Source organism: Mchenga conophoros, linkage group LG10 (assembly GCF_057382185.1).
Source record: "Mchenga conophoros isolate Kocher_MC1m ecotype Shallow Benthic linkage group LG10, M_conophoros_male_GT1.1, whole genome shotgun sequence".
NCBI lineage: Eukaryota > Metazoa > Chordata > Actinopteri > Cichliformes > Cichlidae > Mchenga > Mchenga conophoros.
Genome location: NC_140535.1, coordinates 26,925,432 through 26,947,194, shown reverse-complemented (window position 1 = coordinate 26,947,194; position 21,763 = coordinate 26,925,432). Strand labels below are relative to the sequence as shown.

General features: G+C 38.7%; 1 protein-coding gene across 3 annotated transcripts in view; it reads right to left on the bottom strand.

The window, feature by feature from the left end:
* Positions 1–21,763, bottom strand: part of sec24a (SEC24 homolog A, COPII coat complex component) — a 35,212-nt gene that overhangs the window by 2,848 nt on the left and 10,601 nt on the right. Inside the window, exons 3-21 of one of the 3 annotated variants that reach the window (XM_085289607.1) lie at positions 12,500–12,676; positions 12,191–12,268; positions 11,628–11,690; positions 10,883–11,046; positions 9,338–9,525; positions 8,996–9,098; positions 7,322–7,448; positions 7,043–7,152; positions 6,588–6,700; positions 5,652–5,770; positions 5,266–5,321; positions 4,848–5,054; positions 4,267–4,390; positions 3,788–3,946; positions 3,088–3,261; positions 2,736–2,846; positions 1,025–1,200; positions 638–775; positions 367–471 (exon numbers count right to left, since the gene is read on the bottom strand). In XM_085289607.1, the coding sequence (XP_085145733.1) occupies positions 367–471; positions 638–775; positions 1,025–1,200; positions 2,736–2,846; positions 3,088–3,261; positions 3,788–3,946; positions 4,267–4,390; positions 4,848–5,054; positions 5,266–5,321; positions 5,652–5,770; positions 6,588–6,700; positions 7,043–7,152; positions 7,322–7,448; positions 8,996–9,098; positions 9,338–9,525; positions 10,883–11,046; positions 11,628–11,690; positions 12,191–12,268; positions 12,500–12,676 (2,492 nt within the window). The remainder of the gene's footprint in view (positions 1–366; positions 472–637; positions 776–1,024; positions 1,201–2,735; positions 2,847–3,087; positions 3,262–3,787; positions 3,947–4,266; positions 4,391–4,847; positions 5,055–5,265; positions 5,322–5,651; positions 5,771–6,587; positions 6,701–7,042; positions 7,153–7,321; positions 7,449–8,995; positions 9,099–9,337; positions 9,526–10,882; positions 11,047–11,627; positions 11,691–12,190; positions 12,269–12,499; positions 12,677–21,763) is intronic. The other 2 variants (XM_085289608.1, XM_085289609.1) reach the window with 2 other exon arrangements.

Below are 21,763 nucleotides of genomic sequence, written 5' to 3'. Positions count from 1 at the left end.
ATTATCAGGCGTGGGGGGAGAATGATTAGTGTCATGGAGAAAGCTGGAGTAAGGCTTCATCACAGAGCTACACATTTGCATAAGTCACACAGAGAAGAGGCACTAGTGATACAAAATGTACAATTCAGTGATTTCTCATTTTCCAGAAAAGGAAATCTCTCAATCTCTCTCACTATGCCAATATTAGCACCTTTTAAAAAGCCAGAAAAAAGGGCCATCTAAAGAATCTTTAGCACTGCTGCAAATAAGTAGGAAAAATGTAGGAAATAAATTAAATGAGACATTCAGGATGGGAAATGCCAAGCTGTAATTTTGCCCGACATTGAAAATTGTTAGCTTGCTCTAAGAGCTCATCTTGAAACGCACAATTCCAGCATCCATGAGGAAAGCTCCCTCCCTGCTGAGCTTCTCCACAGACAGCTGCAGCAGTCTGGGCTGAGGGATGGTCCGCTCGTTGATGTTTAATGCTCCCTGAAGATGGAGAAAAGAAAAGATCACTTAGTAATGAAGAAAAGCTGAAAATAAATAAAATCCTTCCGAAAATGGTTTTAGTCCAGTCATGTAATCTTAAAACTACACATTACGCATAAAAAGAAATAAAACACAGGGCTTTGAAACTTAAATTCATCCTCCTCACCTCGTCAGTCAGGTCGTCGACACGGTACAGAGCAGGATGGATCATCAGCATGGCGTAGGCCAGTGGCTGGTACTTCAGCTGAAGCATGGCAAACACCCGGTCATCCAGCCTGGTGCTGGTGCCTGTCCTGAAGGCTTTCTGCAAAGCGCACATATAAACACACCAAAAACCTTCAATGACGACTCAGTGGTGGCGTATTCAAGAAAGGCCTCTGGAAGTAGAGCCAGTTAGTGTTAATGTTCATAAAAATTAGTGAATTTAGCAAAGAGAGGATATAGTAGATCGATCTTTACACCAAACAAAGGTACGTTTAAGCACAGGGAAAGGTTGAAAATCAGTCAGTGGAAAAGATTAATGGCAGTGTAGCAGTTGTGTAAACCAGCCAACCTGTTTGAGCAGCGCAAGAATGTAGAGCGGGAAGAGTCTGAGGCAGGCCGGAACCAGCAGGCCAGGCTGCTGGATTGTCAACACAGACTGCCGGTAAGACATCAGCGAGTCGATAGCAGCGTTGGTCATTGCGTCTCTTGCATCGCTCAGACTTGCCGTCACCGAACGGTCAACAGCTGTGGAGAGGGACATTAAGAACTTTTAGGCAGATATTTGTGGGATTAAATAGAAGGGCTGTCTCTACAAACAACACCGACTACCAGAGTAGTTTAAAAGAGGCTCCAGTCTCACACCAGTTATGAGACAATCATGCATTTTAGGTCTGATATTGTAATATAAGGGGCGCTGTTCCTAGACCATGTTCAAAACGTAAAAAAAAAAAATCTGTGATCAAGACCTCAATAATTACACTTTTTAAGACAATGTTTTTTTAAAATCAGACTTTTATGAACCTTTCTTAAATAATTTAACTGAAACAGAAATATAATACTTCTCTTTACCAGAATATGGTAAACTAAATATTTGTGTGATTAAAAGATGAACTTTCTAAAAAAAAAAAGATTCATTAAAATTTTATCTGCTAATCTAATTCACCTAACAGCAAAATTGTTACTGTTAAAATTCACAATATGTGTGACTTTACAAAAACTTATTTTCCTTCATAGTAACGCTCTTCTAATAACATTTCAATGGAGACTATGATGTGAATTCAGTTTGAGGAAATTAAATAAATTTGTGTTTGACAGAATGAATGACCTGCAGGCCTGTGGCTATATTGGTTCTTGTGGGTAAGCGACAGTTGTGTTGGTGGGCCAGTAAAAGTCTGATCTACTTACCCAGAGGGTGGAAAGAAAAACATGCTGAACACTGCTAAGTGATCCAATTTTATGCAGTAGGACATTTAACTACCAAATGAATTTTCTGTGAATTTAAAATGAAAAAATACGTCCGTCTTTGAGATGTTAACATTTGTGACATGACCTGTAAAAAATGCTTATATTTCCCAGCAGAGCTTAGCATTAGGATTAGTGTTTATAAATCTTTTTGAGTATTAGCCTTGTGTATATTACAGTTGTGAGTTGATAATCATCATTCACATGGCATGGCTGCGCCTTACTATGCATTTGAAGTCACAGTGCTAAAACAGCCATGCTCCACCTGATTGTTATAAGATTAAAATGAAATAAACTCTTCTGAAACATAATATCAGTATCTGTTCTCCAAGTTAACATCAGATGAGCCAGCACAGATTTGAATGCTCGGTTATAGAATGGTCGCTAGGACACCGCAGCTGTCACCACTCATCACCATCTGTCAGTGCTTATAACAGCGAAGACGATGAAAACCCTGTGAGGATTTAGGATCCAGCCAATTAAAAGAGTATTAACTGTGACAATGAAGAATAATTGCCTAGTTATGCTTTCCACAAATCCAAGTTTATCCAGATTTTACAAACACACAATCACGTATCCAGAAATTTACAACTGGTGAAGACAAAGCTCTCACACTGTTACTTCACTTTCACATTTCTGCCTACAATTATTATATACAAGTTTCAAAACAAACATAACTGGTAATAACTCTTAAGTATGCAAAAGAGATGTGCAAACTGACCAAATAAAATTAAGTATGAGTGGTAAAAAAAAATAACAAAATAATTGTAAAACTTTATTATCTCATGTGAAATTTTAGAAAACAGTTTAGCACGTACCCATGCAAGCCAACAGCCCAGTGATGGCTTGAACATCAGCCCCAGCAAAGATATCCGACAGAGAATTCACCACAGGGAGACACAACGTGTGCACGCGGATCCTCCTCTCTCCTGTAAGGGACCATTCATGTTATTTAAACATATTTTAGTTCTACCCATTTATTGCATATAAAAATGTGTAAATAATAACATCTGCTTTTCATTCGATAAAATTACACTAAGTAGTTCCATCTTATATAATAATAATATTCATAAGTCACTATTTGCATGGATGTTTTTTTCCCATTTATCAACACTATTCTGCAAAAAGATAAGGAACCCAACAGGCTCGTCTAAGTGAGCATGTGCGTACCTTTGCTGGAGGTGTAAAGCAGCGCAGCCTGGAAAGAGACAACCTGCATGTCATCAAGGTTTTCCTCGATGGACATCTGAACTGCGAAGCCGGCGTCTGGGTTGACGTTGGGGAGGGACAACAGATCTGTGGAGCGCACAAAGAAGTTTCCGTGGAACGTGTGGATGGACAGACCTGCATAGGAACAGAGAGAAATAAAAATCAATTAAACTGGACTGCATTATCTTAAAAGGTAGCAAAAAACAGAAACCATGAATGAGTCCAAATGTGTTTTCCTCTCTATAATGACTCAGAGTTTAAGCTTTTATGTCCAATTTCCATGATGAGCAAATACAGGGCTACAAAGACCTTGGTGTTAGCAACAGTAAGCATATACTACTAATACTTTTACCAATAAATCAAACATGTAAAGAGAAACTTGAAACCATATTTGGGAATTTATCGCTGTAAGGAAAAGTTTTGAACCAATTACCAGGATTTCTAAAAATGATTTTTGAGTGAAAATCAAAACTATTTGTATTATTATTACTATTACAAGTGTGTTTATCTAATTGTGCCTTGGATGATGATGAATAGACCACATTTTATGCCAAATCAGTGCAGAGTTGCTAATTCCAAAGTTTATAAACAACATCATGCAACGGTAACCTTCACTTCTATTCAACACTCAATCATCTTTAGCTCTTTTGTGCCCACAGACCTTTGGTGCAGCGTATCCTCATGACAGCCTCAAAGCCAATTTTCCTGGTTAAATATCTCTTCAGATCCTTCTGGAAGCGCTCAACCTGAGCTGGGTTATGCTGGTGGTGGTAGGATGGGTAGTAGTAAACGCTCCCTGCTGAATATCTGGATATGCATCCTGCAATAAAGAGAGAACACACAGAAATGGAGAGAAAAAGCTTTAAAGTTTTGAAAAAACAGACTGGTTAAGAATTTCTATTAATTTCCATCTCGTTAGGGAAGAAATAAAATCTGATAGCATCGATTCTGTAATCAGATTTCCTCCCATTAACAACAAATATTTTTGTGCTTAACGTTTTTACCACTCAAGAGTTTTAAAATCTAGGAATATGAGGGGATTTTTAAGCAAGAGGTTAACATGATAAAAACAATAAAAGATCCACTGCATCCATCTTTTCCCTCCATTGTCCCCCTCCAGTCCATTGAGGTGAGATTTACCAAGAGATGCCAGGTCACAGTACTGAGCACTGAGCAGGAACAGGTCTACAGCCACCTGCTGGCTGGAACAGTCCAGAGCCAGCTTCTTGTAGAAGTCTGTCGCCGGCGCTAAGTGCTGGATATCCTGAAAGGAATGCACATCAGATAGCGCCATGAACATAAAGTGTAAATGTAAAGCAACAACTCAAAAGTCGTCCAAAGTAAAACAAATTTTTACAGTTTGTGGAAAAGCTGACATTTTTTAATCCTGATTTAACCCTCTGGTTTAAGATCACCAAAATCAAATAACGCTAAACATAAAAAGGTAAATCTTCTCTCTCTCTCTGTCTCTGAAAAGTTAGTTTTTCTACAATAAATCTGATCTTATTCCAAAAAAAATGCTTTTATTTTGCATTTACTAGAAAAGTTTAAAACTAGCTGTCAAACATTCGTCATGTCCATTTTTGTTCTATGACTGACTTGAAACACTAGTCATTAAGACTTACTTTGTTTAATATAGTTATGGCAACTGGTGTCTACATATAACACAATGGTTATATTTAAATCCCGCTGTATACCATTCAGCACACTTCTCTCATTACCTTGGCAGATGCCCGCTGGTTGGGGTCCTCTCTCGACTGCAGTGCCCCAACACCGAGGTTAGGCAGCTGCGTTTGAAACACTGACATGCGCCCTCCAGTGGGGGACAACAACTTAAAGGCTGCTTGCAGAGCTGAACCCAGGGCGGACTGCGTCTCCATCGTCTTCTCAAATAAATTTGGCAGGCTCTTCAACAGATCCTGCACAAGCTGAAAGGCAAATGGGTGGACATGAGTCATATTTTTATGACGTGTTATCGCTATTAATCAGAGAAAACGGATATGAATATAAAGCAGCAATCAATTTTACTTCCTACATAATGTAAACACATAGTAAACTGTTACACTGAATCTCAGTTTCAGAATACAGTCATTTATAAATTAAACAACACAGGACTTTAACAAAATGTGCATATCTGACCTCTTTGCTTTCATTGAGGTTTACTAGAAGGCTGTCTGGTGTTGGTAAAAAGATATCTGTAGAGAACAAAACGTATTTATTTAAACAAATATAACAGTAGGTAATGACAACCATAAATCAAACAGGCGAACAACCATAAAGTGGTTTCATTAAGAAATAAGAGTCACTGCATGTATTGCAACAGTTTTTACAAAGTTTCGCTTAAAATAAAGGCGAAAAAACATAAATGTACTAATTTACCAACATGGCATTCATGTTTAGTGAGCCAGTAAGTCTGTGACCTTATATGTTTGCTGGTTCTCGATTCCTGCAGCAAGTGGGCACACAGCTGATGTCAAGTTACTGTGATAATGAAAGTGTGGCCTTTGCCGTCAGCTGCGTCTCACCTTCTATGTCAGACACGATTAGCATCTGAGGCTGGGAAAGTCCTTCCTGGAGGTTGTAGAAGTGGATGGTGCTGTCAAAGGTGATGAAGCCTACCTTAGTCCGTGAGTCTCCAGGAAGTCTAGGACACATAAACACACACTTCAGTAAAGCTTGCCCTTATGTGTCAGGGATAACCTATTTTCATCGAAGTTAGCAAAGACCCAAATTAAGATCCTTCCATTAAGATATTATGTTGGATCGTGTTACTGCACATTACAGAAAATAACCATCTGTTGATCAAATATGTAGACAGGTGGTCAGAGTCAGCCTGCCAGGGGGTCCAGTTTGTCCTATATAAAAGGGATCAACCTTCATGTGCAAATATTAACTGTACATGTTTAATATGAGTATCGTCCACCAGAACAGTGTATGAGAGAAAATAAGGTACACTATGTTGCCAAAATTATTCGCTCGTGTACCTTCACATGCATATGAACTTGGGTGACATTTTATTCTAATCTATAGGTTTTCATATGATGTCAACCCACCCTTTGCAGCTATAACAACTCTTAAACTCTTCTGGGAAGGCTTTCTTTACGGTTTAGCAGTGTATTTATGGGAACTTTCGATCATTCTTCCATTCCATTAAGCTCTCTACAAACTGTTCTTGAGCTAATCTAAAGTTCAAATAAAGTTTGGAGATTTGTAGCGAATGACTGGAGAAAGTCGGCGACCTCTGTGCACTATAAGCCTCATTGTTGCACAGGTGGGATCCTATCACAGTACCATGCTGGAATTCATGGAACTCCTGAGAGCGACCCATTTTTTCACAAATGTTTGTAGAAGCAGGCTGCATGCCTAAATGCTTGATGTTATACTAAATACGGAAAATTACTGTTTAAAAGGCTATTTTGTCAAAAGGACTCTAATGAATCAAAATTAAAGGTTGTACATACGAATTGATGTTGTCCAGCAGTGACTGACAGAACACATTTAGGTAGCCTGTCTCCACTGCATTGTGGGAAACGTCCAGAACGAAGAGGTAAACAGCAGGCTGGGGTGGCCTCAGCTGAACAAAATCAGAGCAAACACAAGCTAGTTAAAGCAGGGTTAATAAAAAGAGACAAAATTACTATCATGTACACAGAAGACTGCACAATTTCCAACCCTCAGAATTTAATTTAGCAGGTTAAAATAGCAAGTTAAAAGCTTAAAGTAACCACTAACTGACTTTGCCCTGAGACAGAGTCCTGGAAAGTATTTTCCCTGCAGAAGGCTACACCTCTCCCACCATCTTTGAAATCTCCCTCAGCTTTCAGATCATAATTCTTCAATTTTACATCACTCTGAAAATGCCAGTTTTATAATAGCATGGATTTAACTGGTGACAGATGCAATGTTAAACACCTACCATGTATTCTGAAGGAGCAATGAACTCAATGGTGGCATTCTGGACCTCAGGTCTTTTGTGTGGTTCTCCATATGATCTGCTGACAGGGTTGTACATGAACTCCTCTGGAACTACACACAAACACACAAAACTTCCAGTGAGATTTTAGTACTGAGTCAGATCTTCTACCTGAGGTGAAAACACATATAAACTAACAAAATCTTCTTTCCAAAGTAGGTGACATTATTCTCTCTTTGTACTTAATCTGTGGGTGGAAAAAAACCCCCTCCTGTTACTTACCATCATTAACCCGATAGCAAAGGTTGCACTTCCACCTTCTCTGGTCCAGGAAAGAGACAAAGGGATTGATGTAGGTTCTGCAGAACCGACACCTAACAATCGTGCTGGATGTCACAACAGGAAGCTGCTGTATTTATAAAAGCAGATGAGAAACAACTTCTGTGAGATGAGAGCCTCAAGGCAAACATTATCTGGTATGCAGCTTATTTCAATAAAGACGTTTCTTGTTGCTGTCCAAGCTGTGAAATGTCTCTGGAATTTGTGTCCTCAATTAACAGGGAAACATAAACGTAGTCACTGTGATAGATTTTGCCCAGGGGTGTATTAAGTCAAACCCTACTGGGAAATAAACAGCTGTTAGGAAGACACTGTTTAACCAATACAAATTTGATGCAGCTCATGCATCTTTTTAAAGATAATATAGCTGTTATATGTTGGTGTTATATGAGGATGAAACGTTTAAAAATGGCTCTGGGAATGCCTCATTTTTAAAAGCACCACTAATGAGATTAGACAATTAGCTCCTGTAACATATATATGATTTCTGTGGGGAATTCATTTAATGAACTATAAGTCACAGGCATATGTTTAAGGAAGAAGCCAGAGGAATGAGGCACCTATTCCAGAAAGACACAGAACAAACTCATTCACTCTGAGTTAAGCATGTGTGTGCCACTAAGTAAAGAGGAAAGTCTGTTCCACTGAAGGGAGACATTACCGCACTTTTATCATTCAAACCAGACATGCAGCAGTTAAAGCAGCAGAAAGAGTCAATATCCTAACGCTACATTTTATTCAATGCAATCCTCTTATTTATAATTTAGTCTTTTGTCAATGTGTGATAAGTGCCAATTGCCAGGTTTGACCCAGTGATAATGATGACATAAAACTGCATGGAAGCGTTTAAGATCAAGACAAATTCTTATCCACTTCAAATGAGAGAAAAACAGACAAAAACAGAAGTTAATACATGCAACCTATATTCATAAACAGTCTATAAATATTCTCACCATATGACATAGCTATGACAGCGATATATGGAGAGAAATTTGTCTTAAAGTGTTAGTGCGTGAAATGATTAATACATGTGCAAATGCATAATACTGCAACCCCTGCATTCATGTAAATAACCAAAATAAGTCACTGCTTCGAAAGACATTTGAATGCTGGGAGAAAACGGAGACATCTGAGCTTTGGGTGTAACCCAGTATCGTTTCACATAGAGCAGACCTTTTTTCTAAACAGACAGAAATACCTCGCCACCCTCTGTCTAAAAGCCATTAACCTACACCTCTAATTGTTGATACATGATAATGACTACACACATTTGTGACTAAATTGTCTCCTATGTGTCACCAATATTATGTGTATAACTACTTAAATGTGAGGACAGAAATCAGTGCTGTCTCCTCACACTCAGGATTGATCATAAAAGTGGTAATGATAGTAAACATAGGCCCCGGGTAACAAATCTCCAGCTGGGATTGTGGTGATGTGTATGACATGTAATTAATGTTCTCTGCTTTGAAATAAACGAAAGATAGACTCAGCACTTGTTGCTGAAAACCTGCTGGCTTGCAGCTGAGGTTCACAGTGGAAGCTGTTGGAGTAACTGACCCAGTTAAACTGACTGACAACTTAGAATGAACATTCAATAATAAATTGACACGTTACCGAGAGGTCTTTGAATGGGTGAAGCAGCAAGCCCAGTGGCATCTTGGCTTTATTGAGCAGAGACTGGGTCTGAGGGATGCTGGTCAGTGTAGAGCGAAAAACTCTGGAAGCACACAGAGTGGCAAATTCAGCGTTTAGGCTGTGTGCACTTAACACGAAACAGTGATATGATTGATGTCCCACTTTAAACAAAGCATTTCTTAACCATTTATAATTTTGAGTTTAAAAACATAAAAACTAAACAGAGATCATTTACAGTATTACTAGCTGTATGAGATAAAAACAATCAATTCAATGAAAGACAAATGCAACAACACGGAAAATTAGTTCATTATGACTCACTCTGGGCTGCAGTTGAGTTTCTGCAGGTCCTGGGTGAGGCAGGGAGTCGGGGCAGGGACTGGAGCCGGTGGCAGCAGGTTCCTCTCTTGCAGGAGGTTGACCACTCTCAGGGCCTCTGGGGTGCTGGACTGGAGGCTCATGGCTGCTAATGATGGGCTTAGCTGAGCTGGCCCCAGGCCACCAGGTGGCTGAAACAAAAAAAAACAAACAAACAAACAAACAAAAAATACATTAAGCCTGATAGTCTAATAATATTTACTTGACACAATAAATGTGAGAATTTTGAAGTCCACACGTGTTCAAGTGCTTTTTCCTAAATTCGTATCTTGAAATAAAATTAATTTAAAATTGATTTAAATATTGGTTGCAAACTGTTCCCTCACAAGCCCTTTACTATAATTCACCTAAGTTTGTTTAGCCATTCCAGTTCTATAACCAGTTCAACCCTATGCAACAGTGAAAAAAGCAACCCAGTGTTGGTTATTCTCCTTTCCATATAACCAGCACGTGTTTTGCATTCATGTGCAAGTCAATGAAAAATCGAATAAACAAACTGTGTATGCAAAGTCATAACAACCATCTGCCTCTCTTCATTGGCAGTGAGGCGGTGGAGAGGGTGAGCAGTTTTAAATTCTTGGGGGTAACTGTGACCGAGGACCTGTCCTGGGGCAACCATATCACCTCAGTTGTACGGAAGGCCCAACAGCGCCTCTACTACCTGAGGAGACTACGGAGCGCACACATTCCCAGACCTCTGATGTTGAACTTCTATAACTGTGCCATCAGCAGCGTCCTGACGCATGGATTTCTAGTGTGGTTCCCCAGCTGCACCAAGGCCGACCAGCAAGCACTCCAGCGGGTGGTGAAAGAAGCTGGCAGAATTATTGGAACAATTCTGCCAGAGATTAGTAATATCTTCCCCACTCGCTGTCTGAGGAGGGTGCACAGTATCCTGCGGGACCAACATCACCCTGCGCGCCACCTTTTCCACCTGCTGCCCTCAGGGAGAAGGTACAGGTCTATACAGGCCAGAACATCCAGACTGGCCAACAGCCTGTATCCACAGGCTGTGAGGCTCCTGAATTCTGCCCCCCTCCCCTCTCTGCCCCCCTCTCACGGACAATAACCATATCCAACTTCTTAATAGCACTGAACTGGTTTGCATTGGTGCATTATATCTTTATTCTCTCTCTCCCCCCCCCTCTTTCTTAAATAGACAACCATCATATCTCACAGTACAATAATATTGAACGGGTTGCATTGTTGCATTTTGTCATGTTTCTCAGGTCTTTGTCTGAATGTCCTATGAACATTACCTGTCTTGTTCTCATGTTGTTGCTAAGGATTGTCTCATTGCACTGAAGTCACACTGGGTTAAATATTTACACTTGGGTTTTAAGGGGTATTTGTTTGTTTTTTTTACGGGTTGTACGGAAGCCCCAAACGCAATTTCATTGTTCTTTGACAATGACAATAAATAAATACTTGACTTGACTTGAAAGTGTTCTAAAATTATGTGGAACTGGGTTGTGACGTTAGGCTCACCTGCTGATATGGCTGAGGTGCTTGAGTGTAAGGCTGCGTGGCGGCTTGCATCGCAGGGTGGATGGGAGGGGTGGCGTGGGGAGCTGAGGTGTTCTGGTACCCAGGAGGGAGCGAAGGGTAGTGGCCCAAGTGCCGACCGGGTGGTCCAGGCTGAGTCGGGCCAGCTATGGAAGAAACAGTAACATTAAAAACATTTACACTTACAAAGGTTTACATGAGAACTCAAATAGCAGACATCACTAAAAATGGGAAGCTCTGTGGCTGACAGGTACACACAGCAGCAAGGCATATTAGTCACCAACTTAAATAAAACCCAGTGGCAATGTTTCGTGGTAATGAGGATTTGAATGTGTTTTTATAGGCTTAAGCTACTTAATGTTTGTCTACACAAACAATGGCTGTTAGCAGAAGTTGTTTATTGTGGATTTTGTTCTTTTCATGGGATTTGCTGATGATATGAAAAGTATATTACAAATTCCGAGACGCCTGCTGGTATGGAACCAAAGGGAAAAACAGAAAATAAAAGACTGTTCACCAGAGCTGACAGTCGCAGTGGGATTTGTGACAGTTAATATTTAGATATTTGTACTGAAAAGGGAATCCAGTTGGGATTCAAGACATACATCACACAATTAAAGATTGTACAATAAAATGTAGAAATGCCTCATATTCGTCAAAAAATGCAAGGGCAGGCATTTGCAAAGGCTGCAAATGTGACTGGTGTGTGCACAGAAAACCGCCTTACCCATTTTGTTGTCAAGATGATTATAGCTGTTTGTTGCTTGCGGGCCATTGCCAGCCACAGCTCCTGTTTCAAAGCAAACACAGACATGATATGAATAATTTAAGCGGCACTTTGCCAACCACAAATAACAGGGATGGAACAAAATGAACTACAAAAAGGGTCAAAACAATGACAATACTAATGATGACGCAAATTAAAGAGACACTAAACATGTTTATGGGAAGTATTATTACATTGGTGATTTTAATATTTAGAAGTTGAGCCACATGGAAGACATGGTGAGTCTAGATGACTGAAAAGGTAAAACACACCACCAAGAAATAATTGTTTCCATGGATGCTCAGTTTAGCACTAAAAAGATACAGAGTTACTATGAATGCCATTACAATATCTCTAGATTATTTTTCATTTTATATCCATTATTCTTTAAGACTATGAGATGAAACCTCTGTATATGCTCAATAGTGCATCCAGAGATACAAGCAAGAACTGTACAGATGAGACAGGACTGGCAGCACAGCACTGACACAACATCTAAGAGCTGAAAACTGATTTTGCCACACCTGGACATTCAATATCTCCCTCCTGGCTGTCGGGCTTAGTGGGGGAAAGAGTGCTGTTAACAACACCCCCACACTGAGCTGGCATGTAGTGGAAGGAGCGGAGGGAGGGAAACAATGGAAGGTGATCAGGAAAAAAAATATATAGAGAGATAATAACACGTTGGCTTATACAAAGGATATGCAGTCATTAAATATCACGATTATCACATCTGTGGGAGTAAAATGTTTAATGATTATTCTAATGTTTCCAAATGTGCTGAAATCTGGGCTCTGTGTTTTAAAAAAAACTGATAAAAAGATTACACATACCATCTGGTGGTGGTGTGGCATTTGCCACTGGAGGACCAGTGGGAAACGATGTGGGTTTCATTGTTGGTGGTGGGCCTGCAGGTGTTGGACCTGTAGGTGGAGGCCCATAAGCAGGCCTGTTTGACTGGCCTTGGTATGTATGGGGCGCCATGGGATTCATTGGTGGAGGTGCCACACCTGTAGAGAAACAAAGACTGTAATTTGTCATGATTTCCTCTATTCAGTGTATAATGAGCTAATTACTTTGCATACAAAATGTGAAAAATTTGAGAGGTTTCTTTGACACGAGAACTGGAAAACTTTAAAATTAAAAGGCTTGAATCAATGACTATGTTTATCTTTTCTTCTCTTTAATAAATGACTAATTAATCAGAAACCAGTGTAGCTTGTTTCTCTGGCACACAGCCGGGACTTTAGCAACATCTTCTATCATCCCTGTGAACCTGCTGACATCATGTTACAGCTTTCAGCTGCTCAGTTATCACTTCTAAAATTATGTCAAGGTTGCAGTCTATGTAAAACAACTCCAACATGCTATCATGTACAAGACATCAGAGTGTACTGTACCGCACTAAGCTCCAGGCTGTGGTGACAGCAGCTGGTGGCGCTACTAACCTACAGCAAGTTAACCTCAGAGCACAAATGAATTCATCTGCACTAACACACCAGCTAGTTCAGGACTGTCTGTGCCCAAACAAACACTTCTTGATGAACTTAGTGATGACTGAAGACAGCAAGTATGTTTACTCTTTTACTATGTTAATTATGCAATTTCCTAAGCTTGTATGCCAAGGGTGGGCAACATTTGCTTTCTGTCTTGAAGAAAGAGTCCCGTTTTACCTACTTAAGTTAAACTTAAAAGTTAAAGTTAAACCATCAATTTGCTAGACAGCATTACCTCCTTTACAACAGGTCTGGCCAAGACGAAACAATTTTTGTTTGTTTTGTTGTTTTTTTGCATTAATATGAGACACTCCAAACTAAAACAATCCACCTAAACACTTATTATTTAATTTTTGTAATATTTACTGTTGTAGAGCAGGTGTTTGCAGCAATGAACTAAGAAAATATAAAGGTTCACAGACACAAATTAGGGGCAAATATTTAGTCAGAAGAATGACTAGTGAGAATTTAATCATTTTGTCTATGACTTGGACAGGTATCTGAAACTTTAAAACCGCTGCAGTAGAGACCTGTATCACCAAATTAGAGTGAATTAAGACATCGACAAAGATTACTAAATACATTAAGTTATTAGTAATTATGATGTGTGTCAGAAATGTGTAATTTAGTTTAATGAGAATAACTGCACCATCAAATCATGCCATCGGATGTTAAAAGGATAGATGTTTCAAGATCAGCTAAGAGCTCTAACATGATGTCTTTGTCGCCTCACAGAAAAAGTGGCACACCTTCTGTTAGAACTGGGCTTAGAAGCACTGCAGACCAATTACAGTCTGGTCTAGTGATTCAGTCACATTCAGTGCTCTTTAATGATTTGGGGGGATTTGTTTAGACTTCTTTTTTAGGGATGCCTGGGGAGGATTTAGACTGTCTGTCAGGCGGATGTATTTGTGTGTGCATGTGCTGTATAGGTTGCACACACAATCAGTGGCTGTATAGGTTTCCATTGATAGCTAGGACCAAATCCAATCCACTGGAATTTTATGCCTGATCATCTCAATTCCTTTTATTAACACTGCAGTGGTTTTCTAACAGTTCACACTGCAAAGCAAAGATTTTGTTCCACACTGTGGGAGATAACACAATAGTTGCACTGATGCTGGAAACCTATGTCCTCCTACTTTTCTTCCCAAAAAAACAACAACAAAAACACAAAAACAAAAAAGGACCTGACCTATATGAAGAAAATCTTAATAACATCCATCCTTAATGAAGTTTTAAAATGTAGTTTGGCAGGTTCATTATGTATATAGACATAAAATGGCTTCAAGTATGCTTTTGCAGACTGGAGCAACTCAACAGAACAAAACCCAATTTCATGATCACAAGCATTTTTTTTACCACTTAAACTAAATGCCCTTTGTGCCCATACAGAGTTTATTCAAAAACTGATTTATGTAGTAAAAGCATAAATAGACAAAGAACTTTAAAAAAAAAACAAAAAAAAACAACTTTCCTTTACAGTTTTCAATGTTACAGAAAATGTTTCACTAATAATAATAATAATAATAATAATAATAATAATAATAATAATAATAATAACAAGAAGAAGAAGATATCAACACATAGTTCTGATGGGGCAATTTTAAATCAAAGTTGACTGAAAAATTAAAGACTCAAAGCAACCGTTTGACCTCTGCAAGTACTGCACTAAAACAAACAAAAATCTAGGTTAAATTACAGAAATGCTTTGTGAAATCACTTTGCCTCTGTGGTCACATATTACACAACCAATTTATGTCAAGCTAAATCATGTAACAAAGCCACTTCCTGTTACTAAGACTCTTTATGAGTGTTTTTTGTTACCGCTGTGAGCTAACTGAAGGCTACCCTTAACCCTCACAGGAAATTAAAATGTAACCAATAACCTTGAGATACAAATGAGTGCAACTGGTTAATATCAACAGCATTAATTTGTGCATTTTTCATTTTTCATCATTATCACCAGAGGCTGTGCCAAAAAGTAAAAGTGGTCCCAAAAGCTAAATTATATTCAGTATAAGAAACAATATGGTTTGTATTTGAACTTTGTATTCAGACTAAATGAGTTTCTGTGCTTGGGAGGGAGCCAGAGGCCACAGCAGGCCAACATGTTCAGTGTAGGAACAGAGGGCAATGTCCAGCTCCAACATATCAGCATTCTAGATATGCATATCTCCAACACATATCAATGAAAGAAGACAATGACAGGGAGAAATTAAAGCAATCACACCACAGAAAAGATACCAGAAAGGAACAGTGCCAAATTAACACACATTACAGTATATATTTTCAAGTAATTAAATAGGCAATAATTGCATGATAATAATTGGTTAAAGTTCAGTGCTTTCAGTGAAACCCGACAGGATGATTCATCTATTTACTGATTTGACCCCAGGACAGGGGGCATCATTATGGTTTCATTTGCAACAACTAAGAATTGTTGCCTCACCACTGTGTAATTACATCTTTTTTTAAAATGAAATTGCATTGGGTTAGTGCAGTGGCCTCTGGAAGTTCAGTGTTGTACACAGAATTCAACTGAACAGTGCATACAGTGGTGTGAAAAAATGTTTGCCCTCTTCCTGATTTCCAAGTGTTTTGCACATTTGTCACACTTGTTTCAGATCATCAAACAAATTTTAATATTGGACGAAGATAACCCGAGTAAATACAAAAAGCATTTTTTTAAATGACGATTTCACTGATGATGGGAGAAAAGTTATCCAAACCTACCCGGTCGTATGTGAAAAAGTAATCTCTCCTCTTGTTAAACATAAATTAACTGTCACTAAATATGGAACGCTAGGACTGCCATAATGAATTAATTAAATACATCATTAAATAATTAATTAAATGTGGCAATAATTAATTAAAATTGGAATTAATTAATTAAATAAATAGTTATGACACATGTAATTAATTAATTATTGACACATTTAATTAATTATTTATGTATTTCACATTTTAATTAATTATTGACACATTTAATTAATTAATTATTGACACATTTAATTAATTGACACATTTAATTAATTATTTATGTATTTCACATTTTAATTAATTATTGACACATTTAATTAATTATTGACACATTTAATTAATTATTTAATGATATATTTATTTATTTCATTTTGGCAGTCCTGACGCCTGGCTCTCATCATGAAATAATTTTATCTGTCAGCCTCACCCATCAAACTCAGGGGGCGGGGTTAACGCTGATCGAGTCAAAACCATTGCTTTGGCCTGGTGGCCATTGTTTCTAGCGCACAACAACCGGCATGTGGAAGCTAACAGAACTGAGCTTTGAAAAACCCTGTTTGTGTGTTACCAAATACCGTTTTAATATTTTTTTAGCCGAGAATGTAGTGGTTTAATCTTCATGTGTCTGGTCGGTTTGTCAAGATACAGCCTCTTTGCAAAAGTGTTTCGATGATTTCGGAGATGTCTGCCCAGTCTCACGGCAAAGCGTGGGATAGACCCGCTCGCCTCGCAAGCAATCCCACCGACAAAGCGCAGGCCCCGGTACACAGCTGTAGTAACCCCCGCTGACTTCTTTTACTGAGGTTATATTTATCGGTGTTTTATTTCCTGATGTTCTTATGTGTCCTACGTGTTTCAGTCGCCAATTCTGAATTATAACTAACATTAAAAACATGTTTAAGGAGGAGAGAGAGCAAATAAATCTGTTTAACATCTGATCTTTGGGTTTTTGTTCAGTAATCAGCGTGACCTGTGTATAAACGCATAAAAGAGATAACGTTGGTGTTTCCGTCATGTAGTAACTGCTGGCTTTAACTGTACAAAGGTTGTTCGACACTATGAAACACATACAGACTTCATGATGTTCGGCTAATATTTTTATTGTGAATATTAATCATGCTGACCTCGCTCTGTACACCACGCAGCGAGGTCAGCATATCCACGATATCCTCAGCTCCACGAGTTAACACAAAGTTTCCCAGCTGACTATCTAACTGCCAACTATTCCAGAGACGTGAAAATATACAGCATAAAGAAAAGTGTAAGAGACTCAGCAGCAGATTAGAATAACAGTTATACATTTAATAAATCACCAAATGAATCCAAGAAACGAGCAAACCTGTTCCGACAATTTGAATTTGTATTCCCTCAGCTGCAGACTCGCTGCTGTTTAAATGTTTGAAAAGGAAGATTAGATATAAACAAACGTATAGTGGCCTCAGCAGGCTATTACTGAAATACACGTGCTATATCATAAACTATGATATAAACAGGGAGGTCCTATTAACATGTTTAGTCTTAAAGGACACCTTCCTGCCTTTAGTCTCATTCATGAGCAGTATTAGTTTTCTTCTGACATCCAGAAGTCTGCACCATGTGTTTCATAGTTTGTAACAAGCCTTTGACAGGTAAACATAACATGACCGAAAAAGCAAAAAAAAAAGAGAGAGAGAGAGAGAGAGTGTTGAGATAAGAAGAGAAAATGCTCTCAATTATGGAGACAGACAAGTGGTTCATTTATGTTTGATGTGTGTTTATTCCTCCCTAAATATCGTCGGTGAAGTTCGCCATGCACGTCAGATTTTCCTGCGCATTTTTATACCTCTGCCAACAGAGAGAGAAAAAAAAATCACATTCTAACAGACAGCTGGTGCTTAGAACACAGTTGAATAACTATTAAAAAACAGATGATATTTAGATGATAGTTCAGTCTAACACATGTGCCAGTGAACCATTAAACGTCTGTGAAACTATGCAGTTATGAAACGTAACTTTAACCTCAGCCAAACCGATTTGCTCAGTTGTAAATAAAACAGCGAAGTAAATGTGACCCGACAGACAGAACCTGAGTGAATGAAGTCCAGCGTTTAACCACTGAGAGCTAAAACTCAGCTGAGGTTTCAAAGCTGTGTGCCGGTGATTGGACATCAGCCGCTGATAAAGCTGGCTCGCCTATAAAGTGCTCTGTAAGGAAACAAGCTCCAGCAGCTCTGCGCTCGGGGAAAACACTATATTTACTTATCTTGTGCAGAAAAATGCGCTGACATTGCGTTATATCGAGCACCGGCTGCCCAGTTAAACTGTGACTATCACCAGGTAACTAGGCGTGTTTCTTGAATTAGCAGCAGGTGTTAAACAGCTGACAGATGAGGAGGAGGATGCATGCAGGTAAACTGAGGGTCTGTTGAGCTGATCGCTGGTTTCGTGAGAAAAATGTCAGCTCGTTCTTTATGTTACAGAAGCACAGAGACACAAGACCAGGCGGAAAGAGACGATCGTTCGGTGAGAATCTGCGAATACAACATGTGGAACACGGAGAGTGGAATATGTAAACAAACCGGTTAACGTAACCCCCTCGGTGCACTCTGCATGCTAATTGTTAGCAGAGCTAGTGAAATCTCTGAAAACATCTGAGCACTTTTGCAAACATGTTCTATGTTGACAACCTGACCAGACATACGTCGCGACATTCGCGGCTAAAACACTGTTAAAAGTGTAGCTGGTGACAGAAAAACTACACCACCACCATTGCTGCCTGTGATTTGATCTGCATTCTGGGATAACTGGCTGCCCCAAGTCTGCACAAGCAATCGATTATCTAGGATCGACCTGTTTTGACTTACTTTGCAAGGCAACCAATCAAATGTTAGAGAAGCTGCATGGGCAGCGTTAACCCCGCCCCCTGAGTTTGATGGGTGAGGCTGACAGATAAAATTATTTCATGACGAGAGCCAGGCGCCAGGACTGCCAAAATGAAATAAATAAATATATCATTAAATAATTAATTAAATGTGTCAATAATTAATTAAATGTGTCAATAATTAATTAAAATGTGAAATACATAAATAATTAATTAAATGTGTCAATAATTAATTAATTAAATGTGTCAATAATTAATTAAAATGTGAAATACATAAATAATTAATTACATGTGTCAATAATTAATTAATTACATGTGTCATAACTATTTATTTAATTAATTAATTCCAATTTTAATTAATTATTGCCACATTTAATTAATTATTTAATGGTGTATTTAATTAATTCATTATGGCAGTCCTGGCGTTCCATAACTAAACACATTTTTTGGAAAGCTGAATTCAGTTTCACTAAACTCAGGCCTGATTACTGACAGACCTGTTGAAACAAGAAATCACTTAAATAGAACCTGTCTGACAAAGTGAAGCAGGCTAAAAGACCTCAAAAACAACACATCATGCCAAGGTCTGAACCTGAGAAAAAGTCACTGACAGTTACCAATCTGAAAAGGTTTACAAAGCCATTTCTAAGGCTTTGGGACTCTATTGAAGCCATTACGGTATATACAAATGGAGAAAACTTGGAAGATTGGTGAAGCTTCACAGGAGCAGCCGGCCTACCAAAATTATCCAAGAAAGCATAGAGAACACATCTAGGAGGTCACAAAAGAACCCAGAAGAACATTAAAGAATCACAGGCTTCATGTGTCTCTGTTAAGGCCAGAGATCATGATTCAACAATAATGAAGAGACTGGGCAAAAATTGTCATACCACTGGTAAAATATGGTGGTGGTAGTGGGATGGTCTGGGGCTGTTTTACTGCCTCAGAACCTGGAAGACTTGCTGTGGTATATGGAACCATGATTTCTGCTGTCTACTAAAGCATCCTGAAGGAGAATGTCCAGCCATCTGTTCGTGATCTCAAACTAAAGTGCACTCGGGTTCTGCAGCAGAATAATGATCCAAAACACACCAGCAAGTCCACTTCTGAATGACTTAAGAAAAACAAAATGAAGACTTTAGAGTGGCCTAGTCAAAGTCCTGACCTAAATCTGACTGAGATGCTGTGACATTAGGGGTGGGGGAAAAAATAGATACTGTGTAGTATCGTGATATTTTGTTTGCTAATAATGTATCGATACAGGGACAGCAAAAATCGATATTTTGTTACAAAAAAGGTTTTTTTGCTCAGAGCATGTTGATCCTTTTTCTGAGCAAGAATCCTGACATTCCTTCACTGTCCAAATGTGTTTAACTTTTTTTTTGGCAGCAATAAACATGACAGTTTACTTATTTTAATTTAAGACATGTTTTATTTTAATTAAGTTTGAAACTTTTTTATTTAATGTAAATTTATATTTTGTTTTAATTTACTTTCAAATTCTTCAGTTGCTGAAGGGGCTGCATAGTTTTCATAAATTGCTTAGTTCAGAATAGCTATAATTGTACCAGATGGTTGCATTCAGTTAAGTTGGACTAGACTGTAATACAAACCGTTCAGTTTGTCAACAATAAAACTGACTGAAATGAGAGAAAGACTGAGTGCGAGACTTTGATATTAGATAAAATGAATATTGATAAAGTTTAACTTTATGTACAGAATCTGAATATTGCAAAATATATTTTTTTAAAAATCGCAATAATATCATATCGTGCGTTAAGTATTGTGATAATATCGTATCGTGGGATGTATGGTGATTCCCACCTCTATGTGACATGACCTTAAAAAGATGGTTCACGCTTGAAAACCCTCCAATGTGGCTGAATTATGGTAAATGGCCTGTATTTGTATAGCGCTTTTCTAGTCCCTAAGGACCCCAAAGCGCTTTACACAACCAGTTATTCACAGAGGCGCACTGACAGAGGCGAGGCTGCCGGACACTGGCGCCGGGCCCTCTGACCACCACCAGTAGGTAACGGGTGAAGTGTCTTGCCCAAGGACACAACAACCGAGACTGTTGTGGGATTATAATATTATTTTATGCCATGTTAGACCCCTAATTAAAGATTGTGAATTATTATGTAGTTTTAGTTTGCATTATTCTCCTGAATTAGAAGAAGGTGATAACTATTGCATTTGTTAAACTGATTTGCATTACATTAGACCGCTGATTTATTGTGAATGAATGATATTGTTATATGATGCATTATACTGCTGAGTTATAAGAAATACTGTTCGCAGAAAGTCATCGCCTTATTTGTCTGATTAGAAGAGAACAGAATATACTGGAGTTTTCTGCCCCATCTCAGCAGGAGCAGATAAACAGGGAGCCAAGGTCGTAGCTTAGGCGCGCTGTGTGAGAGAAAGCATGTGAATGTTTAGGCTTTTATGACTAGGTGGGGGCCACTAGAGGCTATAAGAGTTTGATCAATGCTCCACCATTTTGAGATCTGATGCTGTCTGCGTACGGTGTCCATCTCCCACGCGTGTGATCATTAAAATCATCGTTTGACTCAACCCGGCCGGACCAGTGTTGTTATTGTGGTTTTTCCTCTTGTATCCATCCCCAATATTTGAATCCGTAACAGTTTGGGGGCTCGTCCTGTGGTATTGGGGTGGAAGTTGGAGGTTTGGACGGTCCGAGGTTGTCGAACGGACAGGCACAAGCCAGTGGTCTGACGTGAGTGGGCATAAGCCGGCTTTTGTATAAGCCGGCTTATACAAAGGTAAGGCACTACCTGTTGAATCTATTTCCAAAGTGTGCCAAATTGGACATGATAAAATTAAAGTCTACTCACTGAAATTACTGGTAGAAGGCCTGTTTTGATTTTGATGAAAAAAATCTCATGAGAACTGAAGCTGAAGTAATGATAATGAAACGTTGAAAGTGACAGTACTGAGTATTTAAAGCAGTTGGA